Below are 16,404 nucleotides of genomic sequence, written 5' to 3'. Positions count from 1 at the left end.
TCCAGAAACAAAACTGAAACCAAAATAGGGAGATTAAGGGAAATGTACTTCAAATATGTATTGGGTGTATTTCTCCCTAAATGTAATGGCCATGGGTTCTCCCTACGTGTAGCAGGTGTATTTCTTCCTACATGTATATGGTGTATTTTCCCCATATCTAGTGGGAGTATTTCCCTACATGTAGTGGGTGTATTTCTCCCTACATGTAGTGGGTGAATTTTCCCTACATATAGTGAGTTTATATCTCCCTTAATGCAGTGGGTGTATTTCTCCCTAAATGTAGTGAGTGTATTTCTCCCTACATGTAGTGGGTGTATTTTTCCCTAAATGAAGTGAGAGTATTTTCCTAACATGCAGTGGGTGTATATCTCCCTACATGTAGTGGGTGTATTTTCCCTTCATTAAGTGGGTGTATTTCTCCCTTACATGTAGTGGGTGTATTTTCCCTTCATTTAGTGGGTGTATTTCTCCCTACATGAAGCCATCATATTTCTTCCTATATGTAGTGGGTGTATATCTTCCTACATGTAGTTGGTGTATTTTCCCTTCATTTAGTGGGTGTATTTCTCCCTACATGTAGGGGGTGTATTTCTCCCTAAATGTAATGGCCATGGGTTCTCCCTACGTGTAGCAGGTGTATTTCTTCCTACATGTATATGGTGTATTTTTCCCTATATCTAGTGGGAGTATTTCCCTACATGTAGTGGGTGTATTTCTCCCTACATGTAGTGGGTGAATTTTCCCTACATATAGTGAGTTTATATCTCCCTTAATGCAGTGGGTGTATTTCTCCCTAAATGTAGTGAGTGTATTTCTCCCCACATGTAGTGGGTGTATTTTTCCCTAAATGAAGTGAGAGTATTTTCCTAACATGCAGTGGGTGTATTTCTCCCTACATGTAGGGGGTGTATTTCTCCCTACATGAAGCCGTCATATTTCTTCCTATATGTAGTGGGTGTATATCTTCCTACTTGTAGTTGGTAGTTGTATTTTTCTCCTCATATGAAGTTGGAGTATTTTCTCTACATGTACTTGGTGTATTTCTCCATAAATGTAGCAGATATATTTCTCCTTTCATGTAGTAGGTGTATTTCTCCCTAAATGTAGTGGGTGTATTTCTCCCTATATGTATTGATAGTATTTTCTGTACATGTAGTGGGTGTTTATCTCCCTACATGTAGTGGATGTATTTCTTCCTACATGTAGTGGGTTTACTTCTCATGACATGTAGTAGGTGTATATCTCCCTACATGTAGTGGGTGTTTTTTACCTCTATGTAGTGGGTGTTTATCTTCCTACATGCAGTGGGTGTATTTCTCTCTACATGTAGTGGGACATGTGTATTTCTCCCTACATGTTGTGGGTGTATATCTCCCTACATGTAGTGTTTGTATTTCTCCCTAATTGTAGTCGATGTATTTCTCCCAACCTGTAGTGGGTGTATTTCTCCCTACATGAAGTGGGTGTATCTCTCCCTACATGTAGTGGGTGTATTTCTCCCTACATGTAGTGGGTGTATTTCTCCCTACAGGTAGTAGGTGTATTTCTCCCTACATGTAGTGGGTGTATTTCTCCCTACATGTAGTGGGTGTATATCTCCTTACATGAAGTGGGTGTATTTCTCCCTACCTGTAGTGGGTGTATTTCTCCCTACATGTAGTGGGTGTATTTCTCCCTACATGTAGTGGGTGTATTTGTTCCTACATGTAGTGGGTGTATCTCTCCCTACATGTAGTGGGTGTATTTCTCCCTACATGAAGAGGTTGTATTTCTCCCTATATGTAGTGGGTGTATTTCTCCCAACATGTAGTGGGTGTATTTCTCCTTACCTCTAGTGGGTGTATTTCTGCCTACATGTAGTGGGTGTATATCTCCTTACATGTAGTGGGTGTATTTCTCCCTTCCTGTAGTGGGTGTATTTCTCCCTACATGTAGTGGGTGTATTTCTCCCTAAATGTAGTGGATGTATTCTCCCTACATGTAGTGGGTGTATTTCTCCCTACCTGTAGTGGGTGTATTTCTCCCTACATGTAGTGGGTGTATTTCTCCCTACATGTAATGGGTGTATTTCTCCCTACATGAAGTGGGTGTATTTCTTCCTACAGGTAGTAGGTGTATTTCTCCTTACATGTAGTGGGTGTATTTCTCCCTACATGTTGTAGGTGTATTTTTCCTTTCATGTAGTGGGTGTATTTCTCCCTACATGTTGTGGGAGTTTTTCCCCTACATGTAGTGGGTGTATATCTCCCTACATGTTGTGGGTGTATATCTCCCTTCATGTAGTGGGTGTATATCTCCCTACATGTAGTGGTTGTATTGCTTCCTACATGTAGTGGGTGTATTTCTCACTACAAGAAGTGGGTGTTATCTCCCTACATGTAGTGTTTGTATTCCTACCTTTATGTAGTGGGAATATTTTCCCTACATATAGTGGGTGTATTGCTTCCTACATGTAGTGGGTGTATTTCTCCCTACATGTTGTGGGTGTATATCTCCCTACATGTAGTGTTTGTATTTCTCCGTACATGTTGTGGGTGTATATCTCCCTACATGAAGTGGGTGTACCAGGTATTTCTTGGACTTCCTACATTTAGTGGGTGTAGAAGGGATTTATTGCACTTGTCAGAACAAGATGCAGAATTTTTTAGGCAGGTTTAAGTTACAGGATAAGGTCTCATAGCTTCTCTTTCTGAATCATTGCACCTAAGGATGCATACATATGCATATATCAGCTATTTGATTAAATCCCCAAATTCTCCTCCGAGCCATAAGGCGCACAAGGCTGGTACTTATCTTTGGATTATGGGTGCTATGCTATGCAGATGAGTCACCGACTCTCCGTTGATGGAACATCAGTCCATTGCAGCTTAACCCTTAGCATAAGCTAGTTCCCACTGCAAGTGCCGGGTGGACTGACACAGAGCAGATAAAGTAAAGTGTTTAACAACAAAACATAAAACATAAAGTGACCACAAACCAGTGACCTTTGGGTTAATGACCCAACACCTGTGACCACTGAGCTAGCGCTCCACATTTCTTATGGTATGTGACCATGTTTTCCAGAGGTTGCACATCAAGTCTTCAATAACTACCAGATGCCTTTTAAATTTACATCCATAATGTGGCTGTCGATTCATAATACTTCCATTAAGCATAGATATTTAAACAGCTTAATTTAAATTTTTAGCAGGTCTTTCTTAATATTAAACATGTGGTATTGGTATATCCTTCACTCTAATAATGTTTGTCCAGTGTAGATTTTGTAGTTAATAATTTGATGAATCAAATATTTGCTTGTACATGATAAAATCATCATAACAAGCTCTTTTGTCTTTAACAACTTTAACAATGCCACAGGTTATCCTAATTTCTATTTCCAGGATTTGTGTGCCTTTTATCTATCGATTCAAAATTAAAGAAAAGTTCTCAGACCAATGTTCTATAATTTATTCTAGAGAAAATGTATAGAATGATACACATAAAAAATTTGTTCTACCCAATAATCGTAAAACTAGATTTTGAAGATTTTAACATCATGACAATAATTTAGAAAATGAGCTGCTTCCACGATTCTGTTCACCACAGTCCTAACATGTATGTACAATGTACACACAGAATATGAATTTATGTACAATGTACACAGAGAATATGATTATGACAGATTGCTAACAAAATGGATTGCATGAAGATAATGGTTTCATATTCTCTCTTTTAGAGTCTTTAGTCTCTGGACGAAAAATGTTTCCAGAACTTCGGCACACTGATAAAATGGAGTATCAGCAGGATTGTACAGCCGACAATTGTCAAACACCTTCGTCACATCCTTCACAAAGTCACAGAGCCGGAGATACTTCCTCTCAATCACATTACTCTCCAAAGTCTGAAGATCTGTGGGTGATAAAAGGAATTGCATTTTATTAGTTATACAATGTGCTAGAATCTAATTTATTAAGTGGAATAAATACTGAATAAACAATGCATTTACCCATAGGATCTTTAATAACTGCATAATAATCAGGAACCTCACTGCGGTCCACTGGCTCTAAAAATGGCCAGGCCATCTTGTGTGACTGCAAAAAATAAGAACACCATATGAATAGCAATTTTCAAATAAATTTTCAACAATTATAGTTAATTATGTAGATATACTGAAGAATTATTAAAATTAGTGGTGGCAAATTTTTTCTGGATATCCTTTGTATCCTTCATCAACAAATTAATACACCCATCTAATTTACTTATGTATGTACAAGCAGATCCCTGAAAATTGACCCCCAAGAATACAAACAGTACTACGCTACAAAAGATTTTCTCTGAAATGTACCCCAGATTACTCCAACACACCTGCATGGATTTCACAAGTCTGCGGACATTTTCATAGTCCTTCTCCTGCAGGATTTTCTGGCTAATTGGGTCGACCTCCTCCTTTTTCTCACAATTTGGACAAATATAGACATCCATGTGATTGGCCTCGACCTGGGATACGCCCACACACCGACCGTGGAACCAGTCCTGGCACCGGTCACAGCCAATGTAAAACCTGTACATAGAATGTAATCACCATATTATTCCTCATTCTCTGCTTTTAATATCAAGAAAACCTGTAAAACTAATAACATCTATACTAGTAAAATTAATTAAGAATATGCACTAATTAGTCAATGTCACTTAGTCAATGTCACATCATAAATGTTGTAATTAACATGAACTAAAAACCAGGACTCACTGAGTATCATCATAAGGAGTCTTGCACAGACAGTACAGTTCCTCTGTGGCAGTCTCCCTCTGTCTCTTGCACTCATCACACACGTAAGAGTCAATTCTCTTTGCCATATCCTCTGATATATCGACACAGCTGCCATGGAACCAATTGGAACATAAATCACAGCCAATGTAAAACCTGCAAAATAAAAATAGGCCATCAATTCCTTTCATTCTAGATTTTAAACTACAAATTTTACATTGAATCAGGAATGTTTACTTACTTAGTATCATCATAGGGCTGCTTGCACACACAGTAAAGTCTGGATTTGGGGTTCAAAGCCTTGTTTGCCCCCGTTGATATGATTTTCTGCTTCTTGCGTTTGGGCTTGATGACTTGCTCGGCTGGTATTATGGGTTTCTTGTTGCCGCTTGCAATGTGTTGTTGAACCGTTAGGATTGCAGAATTGGACTGTCGGGACCCTTGTTCAAATCTCTTGGGAGTATGACCCTGACGTTTCTTCAACTGCTCAGCAACTTCAAACTGGAACAGAATGTCAGTCATGAAATGTCTCTTAATAACACATACACAGATTTACAGAGTAAATAAAAAAATATGATTTTTTATGTGTATCTTTAACAAAAATTGCTTAAGGTTCAATTCAAAACCTATCAATGCTTGCAAAGCTTTACAAATGAATTTCTTGTGCATATATAGTTAATATAAATGTAAATAACACAAAATTCAAATGGCTGCATTTGTGACACAGAATGTAAATAAACAGTCTCAACCACAAGATGCATTTAAACAATAAAATGTTTTCTTTGGTGATTCATGCAGGTGGCAACATTGTAGAAAAATAATGTATTTTTTTTCCTGCAATGATTGCTACCTTCATAACCAGCATGAATTATCAAAGAAACCATTTTATTGTTTATATTTACCCATACATCTTTCTTTAAACAAATTAATGAATTGAACATAAGGAGTAATTAAAATTGACTTAAATATTGTAAATGTACATCAGTACGTTAAATAAAAAAAAATAGCCAGGTTGTCTTTAATGGGAACTTGAGTCTGACATCATCATGATTATTTTGAGCAGTCCGTTATTTTTCTTTGGTCGATGAAGGTTTAAACGTTGATAAATGGGACATGTAGATTTCAGTCCTGCCAGTTTCTACAGCACTATGTATTACAATCAATTTCCAAAAACAATAGAGGGAATCATACTTGATGGATGTGGATATATAACAATGTACTGTGGAATCATCTAAATTCGTGGAGGTCAATTTTCGTGGATTTTTGGCTTTTTGCTTGTGGGGATGTAATTTCGTGGCTTTGTTGGTTTCAGTTAAGTAAGAAAAATAACTCTTACAAAACTTGTTTTCGTGGAGGACATAAATTAGTGGAGAGGGATACCCACAAAAATTGAGTCACCACGAAATATAATGATTCCACAGTATATCTAAAGCCTTGCACTTACAGTATACTTTACTGTCTGATAAAAGCAATTTCACTGTTCATGTAGCATCAATAGTATATGGCAAAAAAAGTATGCAATGTCACAAAAGCAGCCATGATAAACATGCAATAATTAAATGAAATAAAACACATGAAGACATCACAAGGACAATGAGGCTACAGCGTCTAATTGAACCAAAGAAGTGTAAACCCAAAAATGTAAACATGCTCTAATACGGAGCCCGATATCCAGTAATGTTAGCACCTGGATCTCTTGCTGCAGATTTTTCTCCATTAATGAACGTTTCTTAAGAATTTCCCTCTTGAGAGCCTCCTTGTGTTTGTACAAAGTGCCGTGAAGTTTGGCTACCATTAATCGCTTCTGCTTTTCCTCCTCCAGCTCCTGTTTTTTCACTTTGCGGACTTCTTCCTTTTCTTTCTTCTCGATCTTCTCCACGATGGACTTTAGGACCGCCCCACACACAGCTCTCCTGTAAAACACACAGATCTGTTAACAAAGTGCCTGTAAACCTCACAAAACTGATGAAAACCTAGATAATGGCCTAATTGAAATTAATATACTATGTTCTTCTACTGGATACAAGTAACTCCTTTTGATTTCTTATGGATAAATTCTTAAATTTTTATTATAAACTTTTAAAATGAACATCTGCAACAAACAAAAATTTCTTCCACCTGTACTTTTCTCTTTTAAACATAGAAACAACGAATAAGCTGCAATTCTAAGTACATATATAAGCCAAGTCCATACAGTACATTACATTAGATTTTCATAATTACTCTGGTATGTTGCATAAATTTTAGTACTGTACATCTATACTTTTGACAGCATACAACTATTAAGATACCTCATTCGCTCCTCCCTCTGTTCCTGGGTCATTGGCTTTGCCGCAGGATCAGGCTGCGGTATAGAGGGCGTGGGGGTGACCACAACCTGTGGTTTCTCAATCACGGGCTGGGTAGGAGGGGTTAAGGTTGCTGAAGGGTTCTGCATCATACGTTGCATAGCCAGCAACTTGGCCTGAATTTCAGGGGTCTGATTCTGCATTAGTGCTTGTCGAACAACTGCAAAGATGAGGGGAACATTAGGAGACTTTTCCACAAACATATATATACACATACAGTACCAATTTTATTTTCAGTCTTTTGAAATTTGCAAACTAATCAAGAACACTTAACTAACCTTGCTGCACAACTTGGGGTGTCACAGCATACTTTGTGGAGGATGCCGCTGGGGTAGTAGGAGCCACTGTAGTACGTGGGGTGGAGACAATGGTCTGGGGTGGACTCTGTAGTACAACTTGCTGCTGAACGGTCTGAGTAGCAGGTGCCACTAGATGAGGTGTACTAGTCATTCCAGCTATAGCAGTAGACATTTTGACAGGTAACAATACAGTGGATGGTGGAGCTATACTGATGGAAGAAGTCTGTTTCGGTAATGTAGGTACTGATGATACTAAAATAGGGCGCGTGCCAGATGCAAGTTTGAGGGGTGACAAAAGAGTGGCTGCCATATTAGTTCCAGACACAGAAACTGGTGTGGTAGACAGACTGGCTGCTAGTTTGGGGGTCTCAGCAGCTTGAACAGTAGTGGTGGCTGGTCTTACTACAGTGGCCGTTCCGTCGACAGAGGTAACGTTACCCAAGTTGGCCAGAGACTGCGCCAGTATTTGTTTGGTCTGGATGGTGGAGTTTCCAATCTGCAGGGTGCCTCCCGAAGAGAGAGCCTGGGAAGGCACTATAATGCGAGTGGGTGTGGAACCAGCCAGAGCTGACAGCCCTGTACTAGTGCTGACTAAAACGGATGAGGTAGGGCGAATTGCAAGCTGCCCCCGGGGAGGGACCAGCGTAGAGGCCAGACTAGTTTGTGGGGTGGAGGTAACGCTGGCACTGGCCACTTGTGTTGTGGTGCCAGATTGTGGCAAGGTCAAAAGCTGAAGTCTGCCATCAGGAAGGCGAATAATCTGCTGACCTATATGTACAATGAAAAGGATATAATACAAATAACTCCAAATTCAAAACATTTTGCATTTCTATTCTTAGGCCAATTGTAATAGTCTAGAATCTGTGCAAGAAAACAACATACCCTGCAATAAGCCCCGGACTTGTAGTTGGCCAGAGGGTCCCTGAATTATCTGCAGGTTTTGGGTTCCTGGAGAGCTTGTAGGACGAATTTGTACTAAAAAATATTAAAACATTCACAATTTATGGAATTCATATTTTTACTAACAACCTATACTGCCTGCACAGTCATTTAACCAAACAATGTGATACACACATTATATGCATAAAACACTATCTTAACCTTTTGGAACTGCAGGAGATGGTGTTTGGATTGATGAGGGAACAATCACTCTAGTGGGAGTTGTCTGTAATGCTGGATTCCCAATCACGTTCACTACAAACAAAATTCAATAAGTTTATAGACATGTAATAGAGGTGTTTCTCTACACATTCTGTGTATTAGTACTCCTTTGATTTTAACATGAAGTGATGCTGACTGACCTTTGGTTGGTGTAAGCTGGGGTTTGGAGATCGGGACAATCAGTCTAGTGACAGCTGATGGTTGGGCTGTAGTTACAACTATAGACCCTGGTTTGGGGGCCAGTGTAACACCTGAGGAAGTTTGTAAATTGGTTCTCATGGGCAGCTGAACCTTGACCACAGGTCTTATTGGAGTGCCCCCACTGGTTGTTGCTACACCTATAAATTAAATTAAATTTGATTTAGAGAACAAAACCATCGAAACATCGATTTTTCAAGCTTATTGACTAACACAAGTACAATGGCTCCAGAAACTCACCAGTCAATGCAGACAGAGTCTTTGGTTGAACTGTCTTTAAAATACTGGTACCCCCTGTAAGTAAACTGCTTCCAACCGTGCCACCCAGGGTTTTGATGACGGTCCCCCCTGCAGCACTGTTGAGGGTGGCCGAGATAAGAGAGGGAGCTGTGGTGGCCATTGTTACGATCTTGCCCTGTGCCTCCAGCAGTCGCTTCTGCTGCAGGGCCAGTCTCTGCTGCTTCAGCTGCTGCTCTAGCTGGGCCTTGAGCTGCGCCGCATTGACAGATGTAGTCTGTTGGATTGTGGTAGTCTCTGAGCCAGACTTCTCTTGAATGGCAGCCCTTTGTCTTGCTAACCTTAAATTCATGATCAGATTTTACGTATTTAAGTATGGTAGCTAAAAACACTTTCCTTAAATCAATAGGATGGCATCTTTTCTTGACTTACTTTTCCCCAAACTGTTTGATTTCCCAGAGTTCCAGTTCTTCCTCTGGTGTCCATTCTTCTGTGACACTTGGCTCTGTTTGCTTAGGGGAGTCTGCCCTTTTCCTTTCTCTTAAACCAAGTCTCTGGGGTGTGTACTTCTCTAAAATAGATACAAAGTGTAATATTATAGATCATATTAAGATCAGAATATACCTTACACTGGTATATCATAAATGTATAACACAAACTGCAATGCACATTTATAAATGATTCAGTGTGTTCAAATATGTCATGGAAAAAAAAATGAACAACAAAGCAAATTTCTTTGGCTTAATTTTTACCTTTTGGTTGAGAAGGTACTCCAAGAGGTACAACTATTTTCCTGACCAAGAATTCTGATCGTAGATTGTGAGGGCCGACATCTCTTCGTTTCAGCAGTTCCTTAGTTGTGATTTCCGTTTCTGTTGAGATTGTGTTGGTACCACCAGCTGGAGGCTTGACTGCCAGATCATCCCAGCGCAGACACGCCCACAAAATCCTCAGTTGACTACCTACCGCCCCATATGATCTACAAGTCTGAGTCCTGTATCTCCAGGCAGTTTTAAACACAGGCCTAGGACAGGGATAAATCCAGTTCACATTATTCATTTTACAATTATAATTAAAAGCCTTGGTTTCACATTTGCCTCCTTTACGAGACAATTTCCTCAACTCAAATTTTTCTAAAGCGAACAAAGTTTTCTTTCCACTGGGTGTCAAAAACTTGTGACAAGATGGCAAAGTGGCTTTCTTTTTAGCTGGTATTCTTTGACCGAGTTTGGCAAATTTGACCAACTTGATTGGTTCTTTACTTGTTCTGATAGGAGGCATCTTACTCCTGAGTTCCTCTACACTCATCTTATCAATGGCTTGTCTTAACGCCATCTGTGCTTGAGTCATTTGATTTGTCTTAGCTCCTGACTTCTGAGCCAACATCTGAACAACAGCACTACTACCACTTGTGGTCACCTTCGTCACCACCTCTGTGCTGACTGTGCTGCCTGTAGGTTTTGGGATAACTGACTTGGCTTCGGGTTCTGGTTTAATGGATTTCTGATCAGCTTCGGAGGTCTCCATATCCTGCTCCTCCACCTCCTTCTTTATGTCCACTTTTTCGTCTTTGACCTGAGCGGTCTTTTGAGGAGAAAGCTTTCCATCTCCTTCCACATCAACATCTTCTTCCTCTTCATCATCTTCTTCCTCCTCCTCATCCATCTCGGCATCTGAGCTGTTCTGTTGATTGTTACCAGCCAGGTTTAGCATGGCTTCATCCTGAGACTGCTTCTGCATGCAGAGACACGAGTAGCAGGATCCCTCCTCACTCCGACACAGGTAGGAGTAGCAAGGGTGTGACGGGAGGTCTGGAGTTTCCTCTGACGGAGTGGTATCAGTGAATGGTTTGCTTTCTTCTGTTTTGACTTCTTCCTGTTTTATGCTTTTTGAGAGTGGAGCTGATTCTGATTTGATTTGAGATTTTAACTTCCAGTTTATCTGCTGTTGTAAAGCTTGTCTCTGCTTAATCTCAATTTCTTCTTGCTTTAACCGCTTTACCAAGAGAGAATCTAGTTTTGCATAGGGTTTAGTGACTTTCTGGTAGTATGTTCGTTCATTCATACCTTTAGAAACATTAATCAGATCTACATCAGCTTTTGGAGGTAAGCTGGAATCTTTATAAGCAGATGTTAGAGGAGAGTCTCTGGCAGGTTTGCCGGTTTTCTCATCATTTGCTACCTTAACATTTTTTACAGGGCTTGAATTCTCCACATCAATGGTAACAACCTGTTCAGTTTTTATGGTACCCTGATTTTCACCTTTTTCACATTTTTCTTCGTCTACCTCCATTTTATGATTTCCACTATCCTCTGCATGGGCCTCAACAGGTTTCTCATCAGTATCCATTTTCTCTGCTTGGGTTCCTTCAGTATCTGGATTTTCTTCTTTAATTTTTTTCACAGCAGTTTCTTCCACTTTTGCATCTTGGTTTTCATCTTGTTCCTCCTCAGCTTTGCGTTTACGAGCCCGTAACTTACGAGCCACGTTCCTGAGACCCACGCTGTCTTGGGACACATGGTTACCCCTCCTGGTTTTAGATAGCCACAGCCAGCCCTGACCCCCGGTCACCCTGTACTCTTCCCCTCTCTGCTTCCACACCTAGGAATCACACAAAGGTATACATGTAACTATAAATTTTTATAGCTACTAAATGAATGCTGTTAATTGCTAGCAAACTTCAGATGAATTTAAATATCTATGCTTTTTCTTCTACCTGGTGTTTGAGGCCCAGAGTGTACTTTATCCAGATTAGTGGGCCACGGCTTTCTTCCTCCTCATCTTTTCTCTTCTTCATCTCCTTCTCTCTTTTCTTCATCTCTTCTCTGTCCAGTGAGGTAATTTTCATCAGTTTTGAGTGACCTACAAAAAATCATACAGATAGTGACAATTCTTTCTCAAACTGCTGCATTCATATGTAAAGCAAAAGAAACACGTCGAAAACTAAACCAAAGTCTGAGAGCGCCAACCTAAAGCTTCTGTCCACACAGGGTTAAATATAACAGGTTTAAGACAAGCCTCCAGTATAGACAAAGCAAGGCCAAAGTCGGAGGGAGATCTACACAGCTGTACAGCATTGTTCCAGTTCTGGCGGTGCAGTGGCCAGTGCGGATGAAGGAAGGCAGTGGGAATGTTGTTCTCCAGTTGTGTGAGGGTCATCATCAGAGTGTTGGTGACCAGGTTCTTCCTCCCCACCACCGCCCCGTTCCACTTGAATTCGCTCAGCTGTGTCAGGCTAAACTTGTGGGAGAGGTACCGTCGCTTGTCCCGCTCCTCGTTGTGCTGGTGTTTGTTCAGAGCCAGCTGGTTACTGGAGTACTGATTCTGATATGTCTTGAAGTTATTCTCCATCCCTGTAAATCATCCACCCAAAACTTTCAGTCTGCACAATTGTAAATTTTACCATAGTTTTTTCCCTTTTGTAAGCATTTTAAAATCTCTTTATAACAAAAATACCAAAATATTTGATGTTTAGTTGCTCAGGCATTGCTGCATTATGTCCAATATTGCAATACCAAAATGAAGAAATTGAGTTATTCCCCTTTTCGAATAAATATTCATGTACATGTAAAAAGATCCTTGTCTGTAACCAATCATTTTGTCTAATAGGTGAATCTTTGTCTGTCATAAATATTTTGGTCTGAGAAACAAAGGATTAATTTTCCTTAAAATGGTCATTTATTTTGATTAGTGGCGAGTTAGCATCCTACCAAGCTTATAGTACACAGACTGCTGCATCATTAAGGCACTTTTGCTGCGGGTAACTCTGGTAATGTCTCCATCTTTGTTGATTACAAGGACGTCATCAGATGACCTGGTCTTGACAGAGGCCGTAGTGGACGTGACTGAGTCAGTGAACTGTTTAGGAGTGAGGGAACCAGTCTTAGACCGAGTCACAATTCTTCGAGCATCTACAAAAATAAAAAATTATCAATGTACAATGAACAAAAATACTGAATAAAACTCCAAACAATAATGTAATAGACAGTGTAAGAAGCTATTTGATGTTTTACCAGAGGAAGAGACCACTGTGGTGTTTTCTGTGGAATTCTGGGTAACTACAGTGTCGATGCCCTCGGAGCCTTGAGTTGTTGTGATAGGTTGTTTACTGACAGCCAGTGTCACACGATTTCCGTCACGGTTCACTATCAGCACTGTCCGTGTCTGCGGGGATTTCTGAGGACTATCCTCTGTCACCTTAAGCACAGTGGGTTTCACGTTCGGACACACAGATTGCACATTCATTATAGTAGACTTTACACCATCTGGAGTCTTGTCTAATTTCTTAATCTCAAAGGATTTCAGTTCTGAAGTAGGATCTTGCCCATTTTTCTCCTGAAGCACGATTTCATCCTCTGGTTTGAGTGACTGATCGCCTGATTCTGTTTCCATGCCTTCCTCGCTGTTTGTTACTTTAGTGCTGGAAATAGTCTTGATGGTAGTCGTGGTTACCGTTTCCACCACCTGCTGTACGGAGGTCTCCATTTTCTTGGCCTCACTCATTATTGATTGCGAGGAAGTCACTTCACTGGTTGTTGCAATTACAGTATTCTCCTCTGATATTATCACTTCTTCCACCTGACACATCAAAACAGAAACAAAAACAATATAACAAATATATCAACATGATATAGTCAAGTCCTACACCAGTTTGTCATAAGCATAAAACAAATCATACCACTGAGGAATCAAGTCCAGGCTGTTTAGAATTGGAGTTTTCATTGATATCTCCATTCATCTCTGGGCCATCAAGAAGAATAACTTCCTTCTCCATCTTCTCCTCTTCCCTCTGTTTTGCCTCTTCAATCTCCTTAGCTTTCCTCTCCTCTTCTTCCTTCGCTTTCTTCAATACTCTTTCTGTTTGAGTCTTCTTTAACTGAGCTAAAAAAAAAAACCCCAAATACTTGGCTTAAATCATGATTATCATGAAATGCAAAATATTGATTTTTAAAAACAAATTATTTAAAAGAATACTATCTATGAATCTTCAAATTAACAAATATGGGATGCTGAGCAACATTAAAATTTTTTGCTTCATTATTTTAAAACATAAATTAAACACTTTAAGTCAATCATTTAACCTGTTCACTTTTTTAAGGCATAAGAAAATATTTTTACTATTTGTTTTGTTTTAATATACAACAGTGAGATCTGGGGGTCATCAGTTCATTGAATGTAAACAATTTTTTAACAAATCCGTGATAACTTTAGAGATAATAGATTTTTTTAAAGTAAATTAATGTGTTTTTTTGTTTGTATATTCTAAGGGGGACAACAACGACAAAAGCAAAATGCAGTGTATGTCGTATACCATGACAATGTACTACAGTTCATTGACAAACCTATTTCAATCTCTAAGGCCGATTTTCTGTTTCCCTTGTGGCTATTTGTCAACTCCTCTGTTATAGACATGTGTTTCAAGATATCCTCCTTGAATTCTAACAGAGTTTGGTAAAGATCTCTTTCATAGTTATTTTTGTCCAAAACTTCCAGCAGCTCTTCAAACTGAGGTTGTGTACTGTAGTACCATGCTTCAGTCTCGCTCTCCCTGAAATTAAACAAACCATGATCTTGTCAATCAAAACCATCTCCCAAAAGAATGATTCTTTACTGATAATAAAATATGTAGAGCAAAATAAAAACTTGTCATAATTAGCCTTTGGTGTATACATGTATGTTGTTAGCATAAGGTCATACACAACAATTCTCCTGCATAAGAACCAGTATTTCCTTCTGTGTCTGTCAAACCCAATAGGTTCCTGTCTACACAGCAAGCCACTTTTCTCTGCCTCAGAAGCACAGTCTGTCACACCCTTTACCTGAAAACAAAAATGTTTAAGCCTTCAATATTTAATCAGACTTATCACTTAGATTCAAAATCTTAATTATAAATCAATATTTCAGCAGCCATGTCAATTTACAGATTAACAAAATGTGATAGTAATCATTAACACTTACCTTGTGGGCCTTGCATATTGTACAGACCCAATCTTCTTCTGGAACCTCTTCCATTGGAGGCTCCACACAGGCAAGATGATAGACCGCAGAGCAAGTTTCACAACAAAGCAAGTCTCCCAACCTTAAATTGACCAATCAATCCTATACTAGGAGTCAGGCACAAAGTGAAAAACTATATACAAATTATACATTAGAGTCTTAGAGATATCAGAACCATTGCACGTATCTCACAACAAATTGCCAGAGTCACCTCGTAAAATGATGACTTATATTTAACCAATACTTACTTATGGCATGCTCTACAATGGTCATCATAATGGATGTTGCCTTCATTCATAATTTCTTCTCTAACACTATTTGTTGAGAGAAACAAGTCTGTCAACACTTTCAACACTTTTAATCGTTCTAAAAATGACACAAATGGATACTCTGTACTTTTATCCAAGATTTGGAGTGCTTCTTTGTTTTCTGTTAAACGGTCACTGTCTAAATAACTTCGAACTAACTCAGGCCAAGTCATGGAGTCAATGAAATATAAAGAAACATTAATGCTGTCCTTGAGATCAGTTGGGCCAAAAGTTGTATTATTGCCATCTTCCTCTCTTAACAATGACCTCAATAGAGTCATGTGTGTTTCAATCAACAATGTAGAAACTTCATCACTCAGAAGAGCTGCACAGAAATCTTCAAAAGTGAATGGTGATAGCCTTAATATGACTCTAAAATGTCTAATGACTTCGTACACACCCAAGCACATCATCAAGGACTCAGTGGGTATGAGTAAATCACTTGAACTACTTGGTAAGTCTAACTGAGGTATATCTTTGTCATCTAGTAATTCTGGTGTTTTTGGTCTACGAAAAAATAACAATTTCCTTTTCCCTGTTGAACTTTGTGTACTGTAGCTATCGTCGCTGAAATCTGAGTCAGAATCTTCATAAACACTGTCAGAATCGTCTTCTAACGGCTCGATATCGTCCGCAACATCGCTGCCTTTTTCTTCGGGGTCCACGCTAGATCTAGAAGCGTCGTCTTCATCAAACAGGTTGTTCATAAAATTTCTACCTCTTTGGGCCGCATCTCTTGATCTCCCTCTACCTCTTGTTGGAGTCCCTGGTATACTGATTGGTGTACTACATCTAGAGCTTGGATTACTTGATGCTTCACTTCGTGCTTGGTAGGCTTTCGGTTTTCTCAAAAAATTGGTTCTGTTTGTCGGCAAAGGGGTTTTTGGAGGCCGGCCCCTTGCTCGCCTACCTCTACCCGACATTTTGACCCAGTTCTTTCACTTTAGAGACCCCCGAGAACGCTTCTTACGCTGGTTTCATTTCTGTGTTATGACTGGACACGGTGTATGGCATATTTGAATCCATGTTGAAAATTTTGGGTAGCCGCCATTTTCACAAATTTGGTCACGTGATCCGCGCAATGGCCGATGTAAATAAATTGCATTTGGGAA

At 39.5% G+C, this 16,404-nt stretch overlaps 1 protein-coding gene across 2 annotated transcripts; it reads right to left on the bottom strand.

Moving 5' to 3' along the window:
• Window positions 1-3,432: 3,432 nt before the first annotated feature.
• LOC128167646 (nucleosome-remodeling factor subunit BPTF-like) lies at window positions 3,433-16,368 on the bottom strand. 2 transcript variants are annotated; one of them, XM_052833479.1, is made up of 23 exons: window positions 15,233-16,368; window positions 14,946-15,066; window positions 14,685-14,806; window positions 14,330-14,535; window positions 13,666-13,868; window positions 13,001-13,565; window positions 12,698-12,898; window positions 11,957-12,340; window positions 11,704-11,849; window positions 9,740-11,588; window positions 9,420-9,558; window positions 8,991-9,328; window positions 8,693-8,890; window positions 8,493-8,585; window positions 8,274-8,366; window positions 7,371-8,159; window positions 7,036-7,252; window positions 6,432-6,657; window positions 4,986-5,245; window positions 4,727-4,900; window positions 4,345-4,540; window positions 3,986-4,070; window positions 3,433-3,888 (listed from the first exon to the last, which is right to left on the bottom strand). In XM_052833479.1, exons 1-23 carry the CDS (start codon window positions 16,213-16,215, stop codon window positions 3,698-3,700), a joined length of 7,779 nt encoding a protein of 2,592 aa, XP_052689439.1. In that variant the 5' UTR covers window positions 16,216-16,368; the 3' UTR covers window positions 3,433-3,697. The 2 variants fall into 2 exon arrangements, with proteins under 2 accessions (XP_052689439.1, XP_052689440.1); XM_052833480.1 differs by having other exon boundaries at window positions 6,537-6,657.
• Between the last annotated feature and the right edge of the window lie 36 nt (window positions 16,369-16,404).

This window comes from Crassostrea angulata, chromosome 10, assembly GCF_025612915.1.
Source record: "Crassostrea angulata isolate pt1a10 chromosome 10, ASM2561291v2, whole genome shotgun sequence".
Classification (NCBI taxonomy): domain Eukaryota; kingdom Metazoa; phylum Mollusca; class Bivalvia; order Ostreida; family Ostreidae; genus Magallana; species Magallana angulata.
Note: the sequence above shows the minus strand (reverse complement) of the source record. Positions and strands in the feature narration are given on the sequence as shown.

What these genes read in the sequence shown, in the direction of transcription:
- LOC128167646 (XM_052833479.1), bottom strand. Translation starts at nt 16,215, where the DNA reads ATGTCGGGTAGAGGTAGGCGAGCAAGGGGCCGGCCTCCAAAAACCCCT. An exon ending in CACAGTGGTCTCTTCCTCTG is followed by an intron (nt 12,899 to 13,000) that starts GTAAAACATCAA and finishes TTATTTTTGTAG; the next exon opens with ATGCTCGAAGAATTGTGACT. An exon ending in CTCTGGGCCTCAAACACCAG is followed by an intron (nt 11,589 to 11,703) that starts GTAGAAGAAAAA and finishes TGTGATTCCTAG; the next exon opens with GTGTGGAAGCAGAGAGGGGA.